Raw genomic sequence first — 22216 nt, forward strand, 5'->3', positions numbered from 1 at the left:
TTTAGTGCCCCTGGAGGACAGGGGATCTTCCCAGCGTCTGTTAATTGGAAAGGGCCATCGACATTTGACAGATAAAAATTAATCCAAGCATGAAACTAGGGAGAGGCAGCCACATAAAGAGCAGGGGGTGGGTGCAAAGGGCAGAAACTCCCAAATTCAGCCTCAGCACTCGTGCCGCATGACCTCGGGTAAGTCACCGGCCACCTGCTCTGCTCTGGTTAGTTCTAACAGTTGGCAAGTTGGTTCTCCCGGGTTTTCTAAAATGTTGTCTTTCTTTCCAACTTCCGTTCCTTCTCTTTTCTTGTCTTACTGCACTGGCCGGCATCCCCACGGCAGTGGTGGCTCTCGGCTGCACTCCTCTTGGGGGGAGCGTCGCGTGTTTGCCGTGGCTTTTCGCTTTATTCTGTCTTCAAGCAAAGCAGTTCTTCTCCCCCATCAGCCCATTTCTGTTGGTTTCTCTAGTTTCTAATAGTTTTCAGGCATGAAATTTGTGTTGAATTTTGTCGAATGCCTTTCTGGATTCTGAGATGTGATCATAGGGTTTTTTTCACTTTCGACCTGGGTGAGTATCTTCAACCCCGTTTCGCTGCCTGTAGAATGGTGGTCGCAGAATGAGATAGTTAAGTCCGGTGGTGCCTGGCCCCTCTGGCCTCCGTGTGGGGGATGGCGTGACCTGGGCCTCTTGTACTGTCACTTTGCAGCACTGCCTGCCAGAAGGAGTGGAGCCTGGAGAACGTTCTGGATGGTGCGCATCGTTGGGCAGTGGTTTTGCAGCTAAAGGGATTTGTTTTTGAGATGTGTTTACATACCATAAAATTCACTCTCTTGGGGGTGCCTGGGTGGCTCAGTCGGTTGAGCGTTCCGACTCTTGATTTGGCTCAGGTCAAGATCTCAGGGACGTGGGATCGAGCCCCACGTGGGGCTCCGTGCTCAGCAGAGAGTCCACTTGGGATTCTCTCTCCCTCTGCCCCTCCCCCAGTTCATGCGCTCTCTTGCTCTTTCTCTCTCTGTCTAAAGTAAATAAATAAATCTTAAAAAAAAAAATTCACCCTCTTAAAGTACACGATTCCGTGGGTTTTACTACATTCGCTATGTTGTGCCACCATCACCACTGTCTAGTTGGAGAATATTCTATCACCCCAAAGGAAACCCCGTCCCCATCAGCGGTCACTCCCCATCCCCCCAGCCCCCAGCCCCCACGAGCCCCCTTCCCGTCCGCGAATGAGCCTGTTCCGGACGTGTCACCCACGTGGACTCACACCCCATGTGGCCCTCTGTGTCTGGTTCTCTCCCTGAGCGTCGTGGGCTCGGGGTCAGTTCCCGGGGCAGCATGTGTCTGCACCTCATTATTTGTATGACTGAATAATCCAGCCTTTGAATATATTTAGTGCTTTTTTGAAAGTAAGGAATTTGAGGTGAACAGAGGAGTCAAAGCTCTATTTCCTTCCTCCGTCCCCGAAGAAGTCCCTGGTGATAGATCCTTACATTCCTTTTAGAAACGCTCTCCACACGTCGGTGCGGTACTTGCTTCCGTCAGCTGTAGCTGCCTAACAGACCACCCCAGGGCTTAGTGCTTGAGAAAACAGCTGCGTGTTTGCTTGTGATTCTGCCCCTGGCTCGACTTCGGCTGGCAGTCCTTCTGTGGCCTCGCCTGGGGTCACACAGCCGTGGTCAGCAGGCGGCATGAAACCCAAGAGGCTCCCGCACCCTGGTCCTGCACCTCAGCTGGGGGCTGCCCGCCTGTCTCCGGAGCCCCGGGGCTCAGGGTTCCCGGAGGGCGGAATCGGAGGCCGCCAGCCTTGCCTGCGCCCTGCGGTTCCTTTGGCGGCACTCTGCTGCTCAGAGCATCACGTGGCTGCAGAGAACCGGCCGTCTTCACTCAGCCACGGGAGCCTTTCTTCCTGTTTGGAGAGAGGATTTGCAAGTGTGGCTCCTGCGCGTCCTGGCGGGCCAAGGCTGACCGGGGCTGAGGGTTGGCATTGCCCCCCAGGGGTTCCCAGCGTCTCCGCAGGCTGCCCGCAGGGCTCTGCTGCAGAGGCCTATGCTGCGGGAGGCCCAGGGCAGCCCGATCATTCCAGCTAATCAGGGAAGTGTGTGCGGCTGGGCCTCAGCACCACTTCCTGGCTTCTCGGGGCTGCTGGCCCTGTCTGCCATGGCCTTGTGCTTTCTCGTTGGCTCTGAGTCACGGGGAGCCGGCACCCTTCCTGGGCACTAGGCAGTCCTGCTCTGGGCAGGGGCCCCACCCTGCACGGAGCTGACAGGCCTCATGCCCCTTGTGTCCGGTGGGGAGTCTCTGTATGCAGAGAGCTCTGAAGGTGTCTGTCAGGGGGTGACTGAGCAGACCTGCTCTCCCGGTAGTGGGGGAGACATAACATGGAGGCACCGGGTGCTGCCGAGTGCCTGGAAGACCCAGAAGGCCAAGGAGGTGAGGAGAGTGACCTCAGAGGGGCTGTTTTGGGCGAAGTGGTTGGAGGACACCTCAGAGGGGGTGACCTTTGAGTCAGGTCTTGGATGAATTAAGTTAGCAAACCCTGCAAGTGTCTCGGGAGTGGTGTTTCGGGGGGGGGGGCAACCTGTGCAAAGGTCCTGGGGCAGGGCCCTGCTTGGCATGTTGGAGGAACAGCGAGGAGGCCTGTGTGGCTGGAGCAGAGTGGGGGAGAGGGAGGGCAGGGAGGGGACAGGGGCAGGTCCTGCAGGGCTTAGGGACCTCAGGGAGGACTTGGACTTTTCCCCCAGGGAGGAGGGAGTCCTGGAGGGCTATGGGCGGAGCAGGGCGGGACCTGACTGGGGTCATCATGGGCGCCCTCTGGTGGCCGCTGCGGGAAGAAGAATGGACTGGGGGTGAGGGCAGGACTGGGGACCAGGGTGGAGGGGACTGTGCTGGTCCAGGTTGGGGGCAGTGGGCAGATTTTGGATGGATTGTAAAGGTACAGGTGGCTGATTCTGCTGAAAGACAGAGGGGCCTTACCGGCCCCTCCCTGGGTCCCCACAGTCCTTCCTGAGCCCCGTCCTCCCTCAGTTTCCACATCAAACAAACGTGGAGGAGCAGCTCCTGCTGAAGCTCACATGCGTGCACAGGGGAGAGGAAAGGGTGTCTGTCTATCCATCCATCAGTCAGTCAACAAACATTGGTAGGTGCCTGCTAAGGGCAGGTCCAGCCCTGAGGGAGGAGGCCCCTCTCCCGTGGGTAGGACAGATGTTGGTGTCATTGTCGCCCGGAGGGGCAGGACAGGGTCTGCAGGGTGGGGCAGCAGTCCGATGGTGGCGCGGGGTGGTGGGCTAGGGAGGGGGCCCAGCTCTGGAGCCCTAGCTTTGGTCACCCACAGGGGCACAGAGAGACCAGAGGAAAGCTGCTCAGAGAGGTGGAGGGACTTGCCTGAGGTCACACAGTGGCGGGCCGCAGGGGCTAGCTCAGAGGTTAGGGAGCAGGGGAGGCAGGGGATGGCCCCCTCCCCCAGAACGGTCTGAGCCCTGGCCGCCCCGTGCCTTCCGCCCAGCGGCTGGCACAGCTGTGCCCTGCCCAGGGCGGGTCTTGGCCCAGTGTGGCACACTCTCTCCCTCCCCAGGCTATTTTTAAAACTTAATTTCCTCAAAAATGGGGTGGCTCATTCAGAAGAGAATGGGTCACATCTTGGGCTGGGAGGAGCTCGTCATGGCGTGGCCTCCTTGGGCCTGGCCTGGCCTGGCTGATGGGAGCATAGGGCAGGGCCATGGGACCTCCACAGCCCACCCGCCCTGAGCAGCCACCAGCCTCTGAAGATGCACGAAGGCCCCCGAGGGCCCGGGGCCACGGTGTTTGAGGGAGCAAGGGGGTCGCTCACGGGCATCGTGCTGCAGCCTCCCTGGCACGGAGCCCAGGACATTCCAGGCGGGAGGATGCGTCTCTCCCTTTTATTAGCCAGCGTGTGAGTTGGGCAGGAGTGGTGTGGCTGTTGCAGGGACCCTGGGCACGGAGCAGGTGACTTGAGGGGTCCCAGGGCAGGGCAGACCCGGGCAGGACCATATCAGATGCTGCTGTTGGTGTGGCCCGAGCACGCAGGGTGAGTGGGGCTGGGAGCCGCGAGGCGGCCCCCGACAAGCTGGGAGACCTGGGAAGCAGGTGGAACTGTTTGTGGGGGGAGGCCTGGACCTCGGGGCTGGGGCTGATCGGGCAGAGAGCCCCAGGGTGAAGGGCTGGGAGCTGCAGAGGCCACGGGTAGGCACGGCTGGGTGAGCTTCGGGCCCAGTGGCCCCAGGCTGGCCAGGAAGAGGGATGCCTGGGGCCCCCAAGCCAAGTCTAGAATGTTCTGTCTACTGCCGGCTTCTTTCCTTCTCTTCCCCCGCCCCCCACACCCCAGACGTAAAACCAACAAATGTTATGTCAGCTTCCTAGCGTCTTCTGCTACCTGGTCGCCTCAGGCTAAGCCTCAGGATGGGTCCAGGTTCATCCCTGACACCAGGGCGCCCAGGTTGGGAAGTCCCACACCCACACCCATCTGTGGGTGGGCGCCTAGTGACCCGTGTGGGCTCTGACCTCCGGCTGGGGTGTCCTCTGGTGGGCCCCGCGGCCGTGGCCCTGGCATCAGGCAGTCACCCACCCAGCGTGTTTCTCTGCCTGGACCATCGCCGGCATCTGGCTGAGGCACAGGGCAGTGGTGGTTACGGCTGACAGAGGACACCCATCCCCCACCCGCCGACGCCAGGCTTACCCACGGTTCACAGTCCTCTTGGGTTCGTTTTTTCCATAAGTACAATTCATACACCATAATTCACACTTCTAAGCTTACAGTTCAGTGTTTCATGTATTCACAGTGTGGTGCACAGGACCACACTGATTCTAGAACATTCTCATCTCCCTAAAGGAAACCCCATTCCCATTAGCAGTCCCTCCCCAGTCCCCAGCCTCTGGCCCTATCTGGTGTTAGAAGTGGAGCAGGTCCCTCCTCTGCTGGGCTGAGACTGACCCCGGACCCCTCACCTGGGACTCCTGCTCCCCCAGCTCCGTGGTGCCTCCCCCGGTGCCCAGGCTGGGTCCTCGGGCCTCTTCCCTCCCCAGCCGCTCCCCTCCCGGGCAGCCTCGTCCACCACACCCCCCCCGCCCCCCGTCTATGGCAGGATGACACCCACAGTCCTGTCTCCAGCCGGGCCCTCCCCTGAGCTCCAGACTCGGGGGTCTCTTTGCGGGGGGCTCCCGGGCGTCTGACACTCAGCTCGACCACGCTGCACCCGACTGCCCCCACACCGGCTCCTGCCTGGTCGCTCATCTCGGCCGAGGCCACTCTGTGCTCTGTTAACTGCTCCGGTCAGGATCCTTAGTCATTCTTGACTCCCTTCGTCCTCTAGCTGCCCTAGTCCCCTGTCGTAGTGTCAGACCTGTCCGGAATCTGCCCACCCATCTCCCTCCTCTGCCTCCACCTGGTCCAGCCCATCATCTCCCGCCGGGACCAGAACCGCCAGAACAGCCCCCTCCACGCTCGTCCCAGGCCGCCGCCTTCACTGCCGCTCCCCCGTCCGTCCTCCCCGCAGCGGCCACCAGAGGGCGCCTGTGAGCAGTCGAGTCAGGTCGGCCCTCCTCTGCGCGCAGCCCTCCGGGGCTCCCACCTCCCTGGGTCCCACCTCCTGACCCCTGCCCCCAGGTCATCCTCCTGGCTCCCACTCCCCTGTGCAGGCCCTTCTCTGGCCCCAACCCCGACTGTGAGCCCTTGAGGGTGAGGGCCGTGTCTGCCCTGGTCTCCCCTGTCTTCCCGCCAGCCTGACACGAGACCCCCAGTGTATGAGCTTGCGACACAGCAGCACAGCTCCGCCTAACACCATACACGTTTGTTAGCACACTCTGGCCGTCACAAGCCTAAAATGGGTCTCACTGGGCTAAAACCCCGGGGCAGGCAGGGCTGGTCCCCCCGGGGCCCCCGGGAGACCCAGCTCCGGCCTCTTCCTGGCCCGCAGCCCCCCTCCATCCTCACCGCCAGCAGCGCGGGGTCCGCCCATCTCTGGGACTCCCACCCTCTGCCTCCCTCTTGTGAGGACGCCGGGCCCCCGGGAACCCAGGGTCACCCCCTCCTCGGGGGCCGTGACTTGCCCACCCCCTGCGTAGCCCGTCATCCGCAGGGGGCAGGGCATATCTGCCGTCCACACTCATTGGACAGATAATCCTCAGCAGAAGCCTGCGTTCCAGGTGAGGATGCTAAGGCTCAGAGAGGTCAGTGTTTGGCCTTCTCATGGGGAGCTGGGATTGGAGGGAAGGGTCCTGAGAGACAAAAACTACCTGCTGCCTCCCTCCCTGTGAGCCTCTTTCCATGGTGAGCAGCTCTCCCCGGAGACTGTGTGGGCAGGAGCCAGGGAGTCGTGGCTCCAGCCCCAGGCACTGGGCCCCTTCCCACTGACCCCGTGGGTTGCCTGACTTCCCCTTGGCCTGAGCATCTGCTGGTTAAGCCCTGCTCCCTCCCGTGGGTGTAGACAGCACTTTGTCAATTCAGCCAGTCATTTGCCGCTGGGGACCTGACGTCTTTGGGGTCAGTGGTGGGTCAGCATCCTTGCCCACTTCCCACCCCGGGTCCTCGAGTCCCTCCGTAGGGGCGCAGGGAGCTGAGTGAGGTCACAGGCACCTGCGTGCAGCGAAGGCAGGGTGGGCTGCCCCCATCTCCAGGCTGAAGCCTCTCCTTCTCTCCTGCAGGCTTGGCCCAGAAGAAGATGGTCCCGACGGAGGTGAGTGTCCTGTGGCTGTGGGCAGCTCGCTGCGCCTCCCTGGGCCCCTCCCTCAGTCCTGCCAGCGTCTTGAGTTTCAGGGAGGGGAGCGGGTGGGGTGGGCAGGGCGAGGACCCGGCCTGGACGGCGAGGGACAGGAGACGGAAGGGCCGGAGGGGCGGGACGGGAGCTGGGCAAGTGTGGGCCCCTGGGGAGTTCCCGGGAGGAGGACCGGGTCAGATGCTGCCGTGGGGCCGTGCCCAGTGCGTGATGAGTAGCACCTTCCGTGTAGCCCCCCGGGTCCCCACACGTCTACCCGTGTCTGCCCGTCATGTTCCAGAGAGCTTTCCCTGGGGGGGGGGGCTCCCCTCCCGCTCGCTCTGGTAGCGCAGGTGGGGGTCAGCACTGTCCCTGGTCCTGAAAGGAGCCTGTGGGAGCGTGTCTGTGAGCCCCGCGTTCCAGGAGCAGCCCAGGTGTGGCGTCCCTGTGCCTGCGCTGGCCGCCTGGCCCCAGGCATCCATGTTCCCTGGATGCCACCACCATGTGGGGTCCTTGTGGGGAGGGCTTTCCTGGAGGGTGTCCAGCCACAGGGCAGTGGGGAGTCAGCCAGGGGTGCGGAGCAGGGGTGGTGCCTTCTGATTGCTGGGGAGAGCCCGCCCCCTGGTGACCAGTGTGCAGAACGCACAGCAGCCAAGCTGAGGGGCGAAGGCCGGTGGGGCATTGGAGGGCTGCCTGGACCCCTGAGTGGGGCAGTGAGGCCGCACGGGTCTGAGCACCCTCAGCTAGAGGCCGGAAGGGCTGCGCGGGCTCTGGATGGTGGCAGGTGTGTGGGAGATGCTTGAATGTCAGTGACGGTCCAGTCCTGGGAGGGGCACCAGCTCTCTCTGCTGGCCGGCCTGGGCCTCAAGCCGGGGCCCCTTCCGCCACTCTCCCCACACAAGTTTGTCACGCCTGCCGTGGCTGTCCCCATAGAGGACCCAGGCCAGGGGGACCTCTCCCCTCAGTTCACAGTCATTCCAGCCCAGGGGTCTCAGCTGGGCGACTCCGCCCGAGGGGACACTGTGTGATGTCTGGGGACATCTGTGGTTGTCGTGACGGGAAGCCTGCGCCGAGGGGTGGGGGCCATAGGGAATGACCCGGCCCAGTGTCAGCTGTGCCAGGGGAGCCCCGAGACTGGTGTCCTGCTCCCCATGCACGCAGGAGGGCTGTGGGTGCTGACCTCCCTGCTTTCCTCAAGGAGCCGGAAGTCCCGGTCCGGGTCTGGGCCCTTCTGGATGTGCAGGGTTGGACCGTGTGGCCCCTGCGGGTGACAGGCCACCTGCTCTACCCTGGAGCCCGCCACTGCCCCACGTGCCTTGTCAGGACACTGACTCAGCCCATCTGGTCAGGATTTCTAGAAAACTCCGGGCCAGCGGCGCCTCCTTGCTGATTTTCAGTGCTTCCTGCTTCCTTCTCTGCAGGCCCCGTTGATGACTGGACAACCGGGTCCTGGCCACGGGAAGAAGTTGGGTCATCGGGGCGTGGACGCCTCTGGCGAAACCACCTACAAGAAGGTTCTCCTCTGCCCTTAGCTGGCTGGGGTGGGGCTCCCAGCCATCCCGGGCCCCCACAGGCTCGGGCATGCTCTGTGCCTGTGGTTGGCTGGAGGCAGATGCTCTCGGGACAGGCCCCTCCACACAGGCCCCCGGTCCCAGCGAGGTCCTAGATGCCTGTCGCGGACATCACAGGAGTCCCCGGCACCCCTGGCCGAGCCCCGGCTCCTCCAGCCTTGCTGGCTCCTGGGAGGAACAGGGAGATGCAGTTCTCCTTCCTTCCCTTGGAAAGCAGGGCTGAGCTGATGGGAAGCCCGAACGAGGCCAGGCCAGGCGGTGCGCGGGGAGACTTCCTAACGTAGCAGCTGGCTGAGGGGTCATGGGTGCCCCGTGTAATTCACCCTTTCCAAGTTAGGTGGTTCCCAGCGTGTTCACAGTGGTCCAGCTGTCCCCACGGTCAGTTTTAGAATATGTCCATGAGCCCAGGATTACACCCCGTCCCCATCTGCTGTCACTCCCATCCTCTCCTTCTTAAGCGGGGGCAGGCTTCAGCCCAGGCGGTTTAGGCCATATGATGCCTGGCAGCCCCAGGATGGCGGGTACCGCCATCTCCATGCCCAACTATGGGTAGGGAAACTGAGGCACGGAGCAGCGGTGTCGCCCACCCAGCGTGACAATGCAAATCACCAGGAGAGTGGGTAGAAGGAACCTGGGATTACAGAAATGAAGTTCGGGTGTCATTATGCAAATTTATGTGGTCCCCCCCCCCCCCCCCGCCCCCGCAAAAGAAAATCCTGACAGTAGACAGACCCCAGCTGAGTCGGGACAGTTTTGAGAAGTTGGAACCTTCGAGAACCTTAATGGAAAACAGGCCTGGGGACTGCATGAGGTGGTATTGGAGTCTCAACCTGGCCACCTCCTTGCTGTGTGGTTGTGTGAACTCAGTGACAAACCAGAGGCCAGCAGGTCTGTGACAAGTACTGGGCAGGCGCCCCGGGGCCCTGTGATGTTGACGGGTGCCAGGGTCAAGCTGCAGGCTGGACATGTGCCCCGACCCCCTGCCCTGGGGGGCTTCTCCTTTTACCTATCACCCTGGGGGCCAAGGGTCGTGATGCAGCTGGGTTTTCCTGCAGACCACCTCCTCCACCCTGAAGGGGGCCATTCAGCTGGGCATCGGCTACACTGTGGGCAATCTGAGCTCCAAGCCAGAGCGTGACGTGCTCATGCAAGACTTCTACGTCGTGGAGAGCATCTTCTTCCCCAGGTAGGCCCAGGCCCTGCGCCATGGAGCCGCTGTTGGGGTGCCCGACAGCCTTGCTGTTCTCTGAGTTCCCTTCTCGGCTGGAGATAGCACAGGCCTCTCCTGCCACCTTGGCTTGGAGGTCTTGCCCCGTATCAGTCACGCTATTAGTTCTTTGCCGAATCAGAGATATGTAGTATAACAGCAATTTTAAGAAAACAGGAAAAGAAAACGTAGTTTCTTTTTCTCTCACGTGAAGAACACTGCCTGGCAGTCCAGTGAGGCAGCTCCCCAGTGTTGAGGTCCCGTGTTCCTTCTAGTGGCTCCGCCATCCTCATGTGCAGCTCGTCCAGCCAGTGCCGTCAGGTGGCTGCCTGGGATCCTGCCCTCTCATCTGCGTTCTATCCGCAGGACGGAAGGGAGAAAGGGAGCAGGGGACCCGTAAGGGCAGGACCTGGAAGTGCCGTGCGTTGCTTCTGCTCTCCCCTGGCTCATTGGCTGAGCAGTCACGTGACCACACCTAGCTGCCAGAGGGGCGGGGTGGACGTTGGGACACGCCCGAGACTGGCCACGCCCTTGGCCCCGGGGAGCCCCGGGGTTGTCCACCGAGGGAAGGCCTGGGGGCTCAGCCGCTGGGCGCTGCCCTGGGCGGGTTGTGCCGCTGGGCGCTGCAGGGAGTGGGAGGGGTGCCCACAGAGTCGCCGTCCCTCACCTGCCTCCCTCCCTCCTTGCTCCACAGCGAAGGCAGCAACCTCACCCCCGCCCACCACTTCCAGGACTTCAGGTTCAAGACCTACGCCCCCGTCGCCTTCCGCTACTTCCGGGAGCTCTTCGGGATCCGACCGGATGATTACTTGGTAAGAGCCGTAGTCAGTCAGCTAGTGCCGTGGGTCAAGTTGCCAGAGACACGTGTGTCTGCTACCTCGTGGTTTCTGTGGGTCGGGAATTCGGGGGCCACTCGGCCAGCTTCTTTGCCCAGCGTTGTGGTGGAGGGTGGGCTGGGGCCGGAGCCTCAGGGGGACCAGCCCAGGGGACGGTCAGCTTCCGAGCCCATGTCATTGGCGGGACCCTGTTCCTTGCCTGGGGGTCGGGGCCTCTTCCTTGGAGCGTGAACGAGAGAGCTGTCCTGTCACCTGCCTCCATTCGAGGGGAGGTGGGTCGTGGGGACCAGCTCAGCACGTTCCCTCCAGTTCTGGTGGAGTCTTAGTCTCTCAAATCAGAAAAATCAAAACCTAGGCCTAGCCTCTGATCTCACAACGCATGAGCGGGGCTCCTGGAAGTTACAGCGCGCGGGCAGATGGGGATCAGTCTGCATTTCCGGGTGGTCTGGTGGCTGTTTGGCGACTGTATTCCGGAAGCCTTAGCCCTTGCACGAGGCACGTCCACAGCCATCGGATCTATTCCACCTGACCCCGCCACCGTCGGCCGTCCCTGGGGCCGTGGTCCTGCTGATTCTCACCCGCGGTGACTCGTTTCCCTGTGTGCTGGGAGGTCCTGCTGCGCGCACCCACTTGGTCCACGGAACCCTGTGCTCTCAGCCACGGCCGTGTCCTTCCACAGGGAAGTAGCTCTCGCTCCGGCCAGGGGTTCTCCAGCTGTCCGGGTGCCCCTTGCCAAGGCCAAGGCCGGGTCCTCTGACCACAGCATCTGTGGCGGGCTTCACGGCGTCCGCCTCTGACCTGCCCAGGGGTCCTGCAACCTTATCGGAGCGAGGACAGCCTGATGGTTCTAGAGTGGAAACGACCCCGGGGTGACCTCGATTTTAGGTCTCGTGGGTAGAGCGGAGGCCTGGGGCATTAGCCATAGCAGTGGAGATGTGGCCTCAGGGCCCATTAGCTGGCGTGTGCTGGCCCCAGAGTGGACACACGGAGAAGGCCAAGTTCCTGTCTCGGCCTCGAGTGGGTGCTCAGCAGATGTTCTCTGTCTTCTTAAGACCCTCCCTGATGTCGTGACAGGGTGACGAGGCCCCCTGGAACCAAGAGGCCCTCCCGCGGCAGGGCTGGGGAACTCAGACGCGGCTGGATTGTCCCCACTTGTCAGCTCTGCCCCCTCAGGCTTCCTCTTTCTTCCCCAGGGGTCCCTGGGGGGCCACAGGCACCACCTTTGCCTCCAAAGACTTCCCTGGTCCTGAGTTTTGTGGGGGTGCGCCCACTGTCCCTGTTTGTGAGGGCCCTGGGCTGTCTTGTGTTAGCCTCAGCTCGGCATTGGGGGTGTCCGGGGGGGGCACGGGTAGGGTGGGGGCTGCAGTCAGTTGACCTCAGGCCACAGGTGCCCCCCTGGCTCTGAGGGAGAAGGGGGCACACCTGGGGTCGTCTGCCCGTGACCCCACCCCAATGGCTGGTCACCCGGCCGGGAGGTCCGTGTATGTCACTGCTTCTCCCTCAGCAGCCCGGGCCCCATGAGGCCTGACCCCATACGTGAGGGCAGCTGCTGTTAGCCATGTGGTTCTGGAACATTCTGTGCTCATAGACTTCTTTTGTACAAAGCCACACACTCCCCGTCCACTGCTCGTTTCTCTCAGCGCTCTTCCGCTCTCCTGCTAGCTGGGGTCGGCTGCTGTGGTGCCTGTGGGGTAGCCGTGGGCTCCGGAGGCCGTGGACACTGGCCCCCACAGGGTCCCTGCCCGCCCCTCGCTGCTGTCCTAGGAGCGGGTGGGAGGTGAGGGAGACCACGGGCAGCCTGGGCGTGGGCCTCTGTGTTTCCGTGGGTATTGGTGGCTCGTGGCTGTGGGTGGGCAGCACTCGTGGCACCCACAGGAGAGGGGGCGTCCCTGCTCCTCACCTGTGTTCCCCCCTCCCCTGCCATCTGCCGGCCCCCGTGTTACCCTTCAGCAACCCACAGCGTCATTCAGCAAACATTTGCTCAGCAGTTACCGTGTGGCGGGCTGGCACCGTCAGCCCAGTGGGGGACATGCTGTGGCCTCATCCACGCTGTATACCAGTGGCAGCACTCAGTCAGGACTCCGGGGGCTGCAAGGGACAGAAATCCAACGCAGACAGCCTTAGTCCTGAAAAGCACTTCACTGACTCGCTAGCTGAAAAGGCCCAGGGAGAGCTGCCTGCAGGGCCTAGCTTTCCTCGCTAGGCTGGGCACTGTCCGAGGTGCTGGGGACCCTGCATGAACAAAACCCTTAGAAATCCTTGCATCCACAGAAGGTTCCGTCTGTCCGGTGGGGAGGGCGTGTGGGGCTGCTGGGTAGCAAGCACGGAGGTGAAGCAGAGGTCAGTGGGAAGAGAGGTGGGGGTGCCAGGCACCAGGGTGGGGGCTGCTCCCCCGAGAAACAGGTCCCCCTCTCTCTGCTGTTCTGGTGCGTGGCCTCCGTACTAAAGGTCACCTTCTGGTCCAGCATGTGACTGGGGTTCCAGCTCTCACATCATCATTCCAGGTGGAAAGACATGGGATGGAGAGAAGGGCACAAACTCGAGGTGCACCAGCTTTTGTCACTCATTTAGGGAGACAGAAGCTTCTACAGATGGCTCGTAAGCCAGAGTTGACTGTTGTGACCTCACCTAGCTGCCGGCGGGGGGGGGGGTTGGGAAGGGAGCAGTGGCCAGATGTGTCAGCCCCTCAACACAGCTGGGAGTCCTACTAACAGGAGAGGGACTGGGCCCTAGGAGATCAGCACCCAGGCTGCTGGTTAGCCTGGGTTCGAATCTGCGCTGTGTGGCCTCGGGCATAGCAGTCTCCCTCTCTGAGCCTGTTTCTTCATCTGTAAAAGGACGCTGACAGTGACCTGTTCCAGAGTTGCCCACTAGCCGCTGGGCCCGTGGGGTGTCAGCGACCCACCTGCCCACTCACTGCCCCCCCCAGTACTCGCTGTGCAACGAGCCACTGATTGAGCTGTCCAACCCTGGCGCCAGCGGCTCCCTGTTCTACGTCACCAGTGACGACGAGTTCATCATCAAGACGGTGATGCACAAGGAGGCCGAGTTCCTGCAGAAGCTGCTGCCCGGCTACTACATGGTGAGGGGCCCTTCCCTGCAGCGCCCCTCCCCTTCCGGGGTTCGCAGCCCTCCCTACCCCCAGCTCCTCCCCTTCCGGGGCTCTGCTCGTGGGGCAGGAGCCCCCGGGGCACCACCCTGCCTCGGGCAGGCCCCGGAGAGCCTTGCTGGGTCAGTGAGCCTCACCCTCAGGGTGCCCCTCACGCGGTGCCCCCTGCCTATGGCAGGCAGGAGTGGCTATCCAGGCCCAAGTGGCCTTCTCCGGGCGGGGTGGGGCATGGGGGCCCGGGGGGCTGGGCACCCTCTCCACCCTCACTGCCCATCCCTGCCCCCGCCGACACCTCTGAGTCATGGATCCCAGAAACCGTGTCTTGTGGGCTCGTGTCTCGGTAGCTGGTGACTCAGGCATGGGGGAGGGGGGCCGGGCCACCAGCTGGCGCGGGGCTCTTCCCGTTCCCCATGTGACTCACCACCAGAAAGGGCACGACAGACTCCTGGGCGAAGGTGGACGCGGGAGCCTCAGACTTCCGTCCCCCAGCCGACCAGGGTCCTGCTGCTGGCACTGATGGGGGTGGGCTCCACCCGAGTGCCCACCTGCCCTGCTGAGTCCGACCTGGCACCTGGCGGGGGTGGGGCGGGGCCTTTCTGGGCAGCTCTGCACGGACTGTGACCCATCTGCGCTTGGGGTGTCTCATCCGTATCCCATGATGCTTGGGTGGGCCCTCGGCTCCCCTGGGTCGGTGGTCAGCAGCCTCTCCCTGCCTAGCTCAGCCCCGCTGTTGCAGCAGGAAGGCCCCCGCGGGCCTCGAGGGAGCGGGCAGGCGTGGCCCAGCGCCAGGGACCCTTCACTTGCTGACACTGAAATGTGAACTTCACGGAATCCTCACGTGTCATGAGATGCTAGTTTTCTGTTTCTTCCCCCGTTTTCATAACGTAAAGCCGTTTTTAGTTTGCGGCCGGCTGTGTGAAAACAAGCAAGTGGTTGCACTTGGCCTTCCAGCCAGAGTTTGCTGATCCTTGCCCTGGACGGTGTCCGGAGGCTGGGCCCCCATGTCACCCCAGGGCAGGCAAGTGGACAGCTGGTCTGGCCCTGACACCTCGCCGTGGACCCTCCTGGAGCATCTCGTCTCAGGGGAGACAGATCCCGGCTCACATCAGGATGCTGGGAGGGCAGAGTGAGGGCTGGCCCGGGAGGGAGGTGGTCAGGGAGGGCTTCCCGAGGGCGGCTCCTGGGCGGAGCATGGTGGCCGCAGCAGCCACTCTCCTCTGACCCTGTCCCCTCCCCTGCCACCCAGAACCTCAACCAGAACCCAAGGACGCTGCTGCCCAAGTTCTACGGGCTGTACTGCGTGCAATCGGGCGGCAAGAACATCCGCGTGGTGGTCATGAACAACATCCTGCCACGCGTCGTCAAGATGCACCTCAAGTTCGACCTCAAGGGCTCTACGTACAAGCGGCGGGCCAGCAAGAAGGAGAAGGAGAAGAGCATCCCCACCTACAAGGACCTGGACTTCATCCAGGACATGCCCGAGGGGCTTCTGCTCGACGCAGACACCTTCTCTGCGCTCGTCAAGACGCTGCAGCGGGACTGCCTGGTGAGGCCGTGGTGCCCACGTGACCCCCGTGCACAGGAGGGCCCGGGGGCCCTCGTCCCTCTGAGCCTCTGTCGTCCCCTCTGCAACACGGGGACGCTGGAGGAAGCGAGCGCCACGTGAACCCAGATCCACGGCCCATCTTGTAGGCGTGTCCTTGTGGTTTCCCCCACCCCAGCAGCCTGGGGGGTATCGTGCCTGCTCCTCTGGAGATGAGGAGCATCCCGGGCCTTCCAGAGCTCTCTGCTCCATCCTCTGGTCCCTCGGCCCACCCAGCCTGGCTCCCAGGCCTCCCCCAGACCTCTCAGGATCTGCTTCCCTGAGCCCAGGTGTCAGAGCCCTTGGGGCCAGGAGGGGTCCTGGGCTCCCCAGCTGTCGCCAGGCAGGCAGGAGCTCTGTTGGGAGGAAGGAAACCCCCTGTCCCAGGCCCGACCCCTTGGTCTCCTGACCACGTGTGAGACGGGGGTGAGGACAGGCCCCCGTGGGGCTGTGGGGACTAAGTGGGCACAGACCCAGACGCAGCTTGGGGGCGCACCAGGCCGGGTTTGAGGAGGGGGACGGAGCGCGTGATCTCTTGGCCCCACCTCCGGCAGGTGCTGGAAAGCTTCAAGATCATGGACTACAGCCTGCTCCTGGGCGTGCACAACATCGACCAGCAGGAGCGCGAGCGGCAGGCCGAGGGCGCCCAGAGCACCGCGGACGAGAAGCGGCCGCTAGGTCAGAAGGCGCTCTACTCCACGGCCATGGAGTCCATCCAGGGCGGGGCCGCACGTGGGGAGGCCATCGAGTCGGACGACACGTAGGTGGCGCGGGGCCAGGGGGGCTTCCAGCTTGTCTGCCTGCACCCCTTGCTAGGTGTGAGGCAGGCGGGGGTAGGGGGTTTGGCCAGGAGGGCAGGAGACCATCTGCAGCCGGTTCCTGGTTTGCGTTAGAGCAGTGGCGCCCACCCACCAGACCCCACGAGGGTCACATGGGTGGACACACAGATACCCGGCTCGTGTGTGATGACCAGGGCCTTCTGGATTAATCTGCCAGCGGATTGAGGCCGTTGGCCATCCATGTGGGAAACACAGGTGTTCCCTTCTCCCACTGGAGCCCTAAACGGGTTCAGGCACCACCATCCGCAGCAAAGCTGGAAAGGTGTTGAAGAAGGTGGTGGTGCTGGGAACGAGGGTGCTGGGCCCAGAGCCCCCAGGAGAACAGGCTGCTGTGATGGAGGAGAAGGTCCTAGGCTCAGAGACCCCGGCTGACCCGATCCTGCCACAGGGACTCGAAGTTTGGTGGGGAGACAGACTCATGGGGCGCCCCCTCCCACCCTCCCTGCACTGCGGACACCGGGCCAGGTTGTTCTCTGTGGGGGCGTCCTGGGCCCTGGGGGGCCGAGCAGCATCCCTGGCCCCCACCCACTCGATGCCAGGAGCCCCCCCCAGTCATGAGGACCACAGACGTCCCCGGACATCGTCCAGTGCTTGTGGAAGGCAGTCCGGTGGGAACTGTGTCGAGATTGACTTCTCGTCACCATACACTGAGCTGTTGGGAAGCAGTACGGCGGCGGTGGGGGGAGGGGGGGCTGGAGGAGGGGGGGCATGACCTCCCCTCATCCGCTGGGGAAACGGGGCTCAGAGATGGAAGCAGCTGTTCTGGGTGCACGGCCAGCTGGTGAGGCCGAGGCTTGCCCCTGGCCTGGCCACCACACAAGGCCAGCAGCTGCGGGGGCCAGGGAAGGAGCAGCCCCGGCCCCCACCAGGCAGGCGGGGGAGCCACAAAGGCCTGGCGCGGCTGGCCCGACCTCCCACCGTCTTGGTGTTTGTAGGGTCTGCGCAGGGCCTGGCAGGGGATGGCGGGGTGCACAGGTGAGCTCAGCACCTGAGTGCTGTGAGTGCCGTAAGCAGAGCCTGCGGGGGCCTGGGCCTGGCGGATCTGGGGTCGTTGGTGACCTGAGGACAGTCGCTGCCTTGTGAGACCTCACTAACCGCGCTGGGCCGGGCACGGGTGGGCCTGGGACTGAGTGAAGGCACTAACTTCCCAGATGGCACCCAGAAGCTCTGGTGGCCCTGCCTGGACTGAGCGTGTGCATGGGTGTGCATGGGCGTGCGTGTGCACATGGGCATGTGGGTGCTGGGCCCTTCGGCCACCTCCAGCTTCGAGTGGAGTGTCCAAGAGGAGTGGAGAGCGGCCCAGTCCCAGCCGTGCCGCCACCTGCAGGGAGCATATGGGCTGTGGCTCCTTCAGTCTCCCCAGCAGGGGGCTCCTGGCAGGGCGAGTCCGGTGGGAAGCTGCTCGGTGGGGTGCTGAAGGCCCTCGCCCCCTCTCTCGCCAGGATGGGCGGGATTCCTGCCGTGAATGGCCGAGGGGAGCGTCTGCTGCTGCATATCGGCATCATTGATATTCTGCAGTCCTACAGGTGGGAGCCCGCCCCGCCTCCCTCTCCTCTCCTCCCCTCATCTCCCCCCCCGCCTCCCCCCTCCCCAGATGCACCCCCTTGCTCACGGCAGCAGTGTGCCCTCTGCTGTCAAGACTTCCTTAGTCCCAGCTCCCCTGCCCCCCCCCCCCCACCGAAGGCTCCCAACTGGCCGCCTGGCCCTAAAGGGAGGCATTTGGTCCCCAGCCTGGTGATGCCACCTTCATCAGGATTTGTGCTAGGAACATGGTGAGAGCTCCCGTCAGACAGAGGCTGAGGCTGGCATAGGGCCTGGGGGTGGGTGGGGTGTCGCCAGCTCATCTTCTGTCCAGCTCTGTCTGTTGAGCACCTACTGTGTGCCAAGCACTGGGCTAAACAGAGCAAGACGGAAGTGCCCCATGGCCGGGAGGCACAACATCCCTGGACAGCTCACCCGGTGGGCAGGAATAAACGCTCATGGCTGGAGCCACATGTTGTGTGGTCTCAAGCGTGGCAGAGCCCAAGGAACAGATACTCAGGCCTTACCCGCAGCTTAGAGCTGGGGTGTCGGCAACCCTGTTACCTGTGCTTGTCCTTTATGAGGTTTCAACAGTGAGTGTGTCTTAATCGTTAGTGTTTTTTATGAGGGTACTGTATGTTCCTTATGCACGACCCGGACAGGACGGAGGGGGCATTGTGGGCACGGGGGTCCCCACTTCCTGTCTACTCTCTCAGGAAGCCCACTGGGCACTGGGTGATTTCTTCCTTGCGTCTTTCTTTCCCAAATACGAAACTCAGCTCCTGCTCATCAAACACTAATATTTGCAGCCTGTTTTCCTACCTGAGGGCAAACCTCTGCCGTAGGGGTATCCCTCTTGATTTAAAGCAGGACTAAGAAGCTTTTGAAGCAGCAAACCAGGGTTTCTGCAGAGGCTCTGAGCCGAGGCAAGGAGGGTGGGCCAGCACGTATCAGGCAACGACAAGCTCATCCTGGGGCTGGGGGTGTCATAAGGGGGTGTGTGCTGAGGAGAGGACCCTCCCCCACTGCGGACTAGGGGCTGTCCAGGAAGTCTGCCTGGAGGAGGCACCATTGTCCCCAGCCCAGGTGCGCAAGGGCCTAGTTAGAGCCACAGTGCCAGGCACTAATTCCAGCTGAGGGGACCAGGGCTCAGCCTAGGCCATGAGGACGGGAAGGATGTACTCTGGGGGGGTGCTGGCCGTGAGCCCCCACAGGGGTCAAGCACCGCGGCCTTTTCACTTCCTCTCCAAGAGTAGCCGTGATAGGAGCTGCCAGCAGGCCGGGTAGAGGGCAGAGGGGACAGGAAGAGGGAGGTGGCTTCTGGCTGGTGCAGCAGGTAGCCTCAGTTCCTCTAGACCGGGGCTCCCCACCCACTTGGTGCCAGGAGCACCCCCAGTCATGATGACCACAGATGTCCCCAGACATGGCCCAGTGTCCCCTGGACCCGAAAGTTTGGCAGGTGTTCAGTTCTTTCTTCTCTCTGCAGGTTCATCAAGAAGCTGGAACATACTTGGAAGGCTCTCGTCCATGACGGGGTGAGCAGCATTCATTTGTTCATTAGTCTACAAATGTAATGATCTCCCGGGGCCATGACAGAAGACGTGTTCCCTCCTTCCTGGAGTCACCATCCAAGGAGGACAGCCCTGTGACCCGGCAGTCACAGGCCAAGGGGTCGGGGTCAAGACGGGAAAGCACAGGCAGCTGGCCGTAGGCTCTCTAGTGAGGGGTCTGATCTCTACTGGTGAGGGGTACAGAAAGGCTTCTTGGAGGAGAGGACCCCCAAGCTGAGTTGGAAGGATGCCCAAGGACAGCCTGACCAGGAAAGTCAGGGGCCAACTAGGCAAAGAACACTCTGGAAATGTGCTGCGATAGGGAGGGGCTCATATGGGTCCAGCTGCACAGCACTGACCCATTGCCACGAGGGGTGTGGCCTGCTCCAAAAGTCTCCACTGCTTGAGAATAACTTGGAATGTGCTTTTTCCTGTCAATGCTGCCAAATATATTATTTCCAAATATAGAAGACTGTGAGGACCAACTGCTGGGGAGCAAACAGAGCCCACCTGGGGGCCCGAGGCAGCCCTGGTCCAGCTGTGCTGATGAGCTGGCTGGGGCCTCAGATGCACACCTCTCCTCCCATGGCCCCCTTCAGACCAATTCTTAATTAAAGTGCTAAGGGCGCTCTGTGTTCACATAGTCTGTAAGAGCCTCTGACACCCCTCAGAGAGTGTTTGGAGGGTTCAGATGGAAGCTTCCAGAAAGTGCACCAAGAAGGTCCAGGGGGCAGCCAGTCAGCAGGAAGCCCTTTCGTGGTGTTAGAAAGCCATGGCAGACGGGAGAGTTGCCCAGTCCTGGTGAGGCCACTTGTAATCTCCAAAGTAAGCTTTGGCTCAGCTCCTGGGGGTCCAGATGTTGATCAAAGTAACCATACAGGCATGAGCAGTCCGGGGCAGGTAGGGTGGCCCGTGGGGTAGAAGCCCAGGTTCTTCTGGGCGTGGCCCTCGGCCCCTAGCCCAGGTGGCTGGCCCCCCACAGCACTCTGGACAGAGGAGAGGGCAGAAACTCTGTCCCTACCTTGGCTCCCTTGCCCTGGGCCAGAACATGGTCCTGTGGTCACGCCTTGTTGCAGCAAGGATGGGAAATGTAGTTTGCATTCTGGGGGCTGTGTGTCCCTATGGGTTCTGTTATATTGCAGCAGGCGGAGGACCCGGGCCATGTCTGGGGACGTCTGTGGTCATCACCCCTGGGGGAGCTCCTGGCATTGAAGGGGTGGGGGAGGGATGCTGCTCAGCCTCCCAGTGCCCAGGATGGTGTCCGCCGTGCCGAGGGGAGACTGTGCCATAGAAGGCGAGGCCCCTGGACCGTGGGGAGTAGCAAGGAGTCCCCGCCTTAAGGGACCCAACATTGCAGGAGCACCAAGTGTGCTGGGCACCCTCCTGTACGGACGGCAAGCATAGCCCCGTCCAGCCTCCCTGTCGCACAGATGAGGAAACAGCTCTGAGAGAGGCCGTGTGTTGCCCAGGGTCACCATCCGGTGAGCGCCGCGACAGTCACATCTGCCTGGCTCCAAGTTAACACCAGCTGCCACTTGTCCCCAGAGCAGGTGTAGCTGGGTGCCACCAAACATTACTTACAATACAGGCGTGCAGCCGTCCTTTGCTGACCCCTGCTTTAGAGAATTCTTCGGGTTTCCTTATTATGATATTTATTCGTTTACTTCTTTGAATTGCTGTTTGATTCACGCGGTTCAAAGGATTAAAAATACAGATGGGTTTATAATGAAAAAATGTCCCTCCCGGGCCCCTCCCCACCAGTTATGTCCTTCCTGCCAGCCCCGTGCCGTGGACCCATCTCCCTGTCCCGCTGCCACCGTGTGGCCCGGGCTGGCCTGCGGGACATGGGGAGCACTGGTGGCGCGGCGGCACTCAGCCCCTGTTGCCCACGGGCCCCACTTCTCTCCCCAGGACACAGTCTCTGTCCACCGGCCCAGCTTCTACGCGGAGCGCTTCTTCAAGTTCATGAGCAACACGGTCTTCCGGAAGAATTCCTGTGAGCTTCCCAGGCCCTCTGGGCAGGAGGACGCCGGGGGTGCTGAGCGGGGAGGCGGGGTCGCCAAGAGCGGGGTAAACCCAGAGCCCCTCCTCCTGCCACATGGCCATCCGTGGGCCTCGGTCAGGAACTTGGTCCAGACAACAGGGGAGTCAGGACGCTACCCTCCTGGGGCCCAGCACGGGGCCTGAAGCGCACCGTCTGAGCTTGAGTTCAGGCTCCATTGCGTCCTGCCTGTGTGACCTCAAGTGGGGTCGCCCTGCTCCATGCCTCAGTTTTCCCATCTGTACAGAGCTGTGAGGGCAAGGTGTGTTTACACACACAAGAGTGTCTGTCCTCAAGGGGGGCCACCTGCAGCCTCGTGTCCTCACCAACGAAACACGGCCTTGGCGGACACGGAGGCAGCCGGGCATCAGCCAGACCGCGCATTGTCAGGGAGGGCACAGGACAAACAGAGGCGGCCCGTGCCCCGTGGGTGGCCTCAGGAGGTCCCCTGTCTGTGCTGGGCCTCAAGTCCCAGACCCTGGTGCACACTCCAGGCCAGGATCCTACATGCTGCCTGGAAGGGTCTTTCTCCCCATGTGTTTGTCTGCCACCTGCACCCTGTTCCCTGTGCCTGCCCCCAGCAGGCAGCGTGCTTGGTCACTCTGTCCCCAGCGTCTAGCCTGGGGCCCAGCACGCAGTAGGTGTTTAGTGTCATTGGTGGGAATGGTCTCAGTGTGCACTTTATTTTCCGGGCTCCACACCGCAGGAAGTGGGTCCACAGAGGCAGCAGGGGCAGGCAGGCCTACTGCCCAGCGTGCGACGTGGTCTCCCAGCCTGGGCCAGGCCTGTATGGGCGGCAACCCAGCCCCGGTCACCCGGAGCCGGCTCGTGGAGCCAGCGCGACTCCACATTCCCTGACATCGAGCCAGTAGCTTGAAATCGATGGCAGTGGGATTATTTACGTTGTGGAAATTGGCAAACGCCACAATTCTGGCCGTTGTCTCTTGAGAGCGGGTTGTTCATCTTTATCAGCATACCGCTTCTTAGAACCTTTCCCAGGGCATCATTCTCACTGGTCCAGAGGGGATGCCAGCCTCCAGGGACCGGAGGGCTGCTCACAAGGTGAATTGAGCACCTCCTGTGTGCTGGGTGTTGTGCTGGCCATCATGGGGGCAGAGTTCACAGGAAGAGCAGGGAGAACATGGTGATGGTCACTGACAGGGTAGGCCGGGTGCAGAGGGCGTCACGGGGTCACCCGCCTTGTCTGACCCTGTTGCTGCAGATGAGGATGCTAGGGCTCAGAGGGGCTGACCCGCAT

At 62.3% G+C, this 22216-nt stretch overlaps 1 protein-coding gene across 4 annotated transcripts in view; it reads left to right on the top strand.

The window, feature by feature from the left end:
• The window catches only part of PIP5K1C (phosphatidylinositol-4-phosphate 5-kinase type 1 gamma), a 51781-nt gene that overhangs the window by 17072 nt on the left and 12493 nt on the right, over window positions 1-22216 (top strand). Inside the window, exons 1-12 of one of the 4 annotated variants that reach the window (XM_028126045.2) lie at window positions 1248-2425; window positions 2993-3131; window positions 6653-6684; window positions 8124-8216; window positions 9329-9459; window positions 10175-10292; window positions 13246-13398; window positions 14672-14971; window positions 15562-15767; window positions 17289-17372; window positions 18854-18902; window positions 20829-20913. In XM_028126045.2, the coding sequence (XP_027981846.2) occupies window positions 2267-2425; window positions 2993-3131; window positions 6653-6684; window positions 8124-8216; window positions 9329-9459; window positions 10175-10292; window positions 13246-13398; window positions 14672-14971; window positions 15562-15767; window positions 17289-17372; window positions 18854-18902; window positions 20829-20913 (1549 nt within the window). In that variant the 5' untranslated portion in view covers window positions 1248-2266. Of the gene's footprint in view, window positions 1-1247; window positions 2426-2992; window positions 3132-6652; window positions 6685-8123; window positions 8217-9328; window positions 9460-10174; window positions 10293-13245; window positions 13399-14671; window positions 14972-15561; window positions 15768-17288; window positions 17373-18853; window positions 18903-20828; window positions 20914-22216 lie in introns of those variants that run through there. The other 3 variants (XM_028126048.2, XM_028126049.2, XM_028126053.2) reach the window with 3 other exon arrangements.

Source organism: Eumetopias jubatus, unplaced genomic scaffold (genome assembly GCF_037043125.1).
Source record: "Eumetopias jubatus isolate StellerSeaLion01/CBP00866 unplaced genomic scaffold, mEumJub1_p1.0 scaffold_1, whole genome shotgun sequence".
NCBI classification, from domain to species: Eukaryota; Metazoa; Chordata; class Mammalia; order Carnivora; family Otariidae; genus Eumetopias; species Eumetopias jubatus.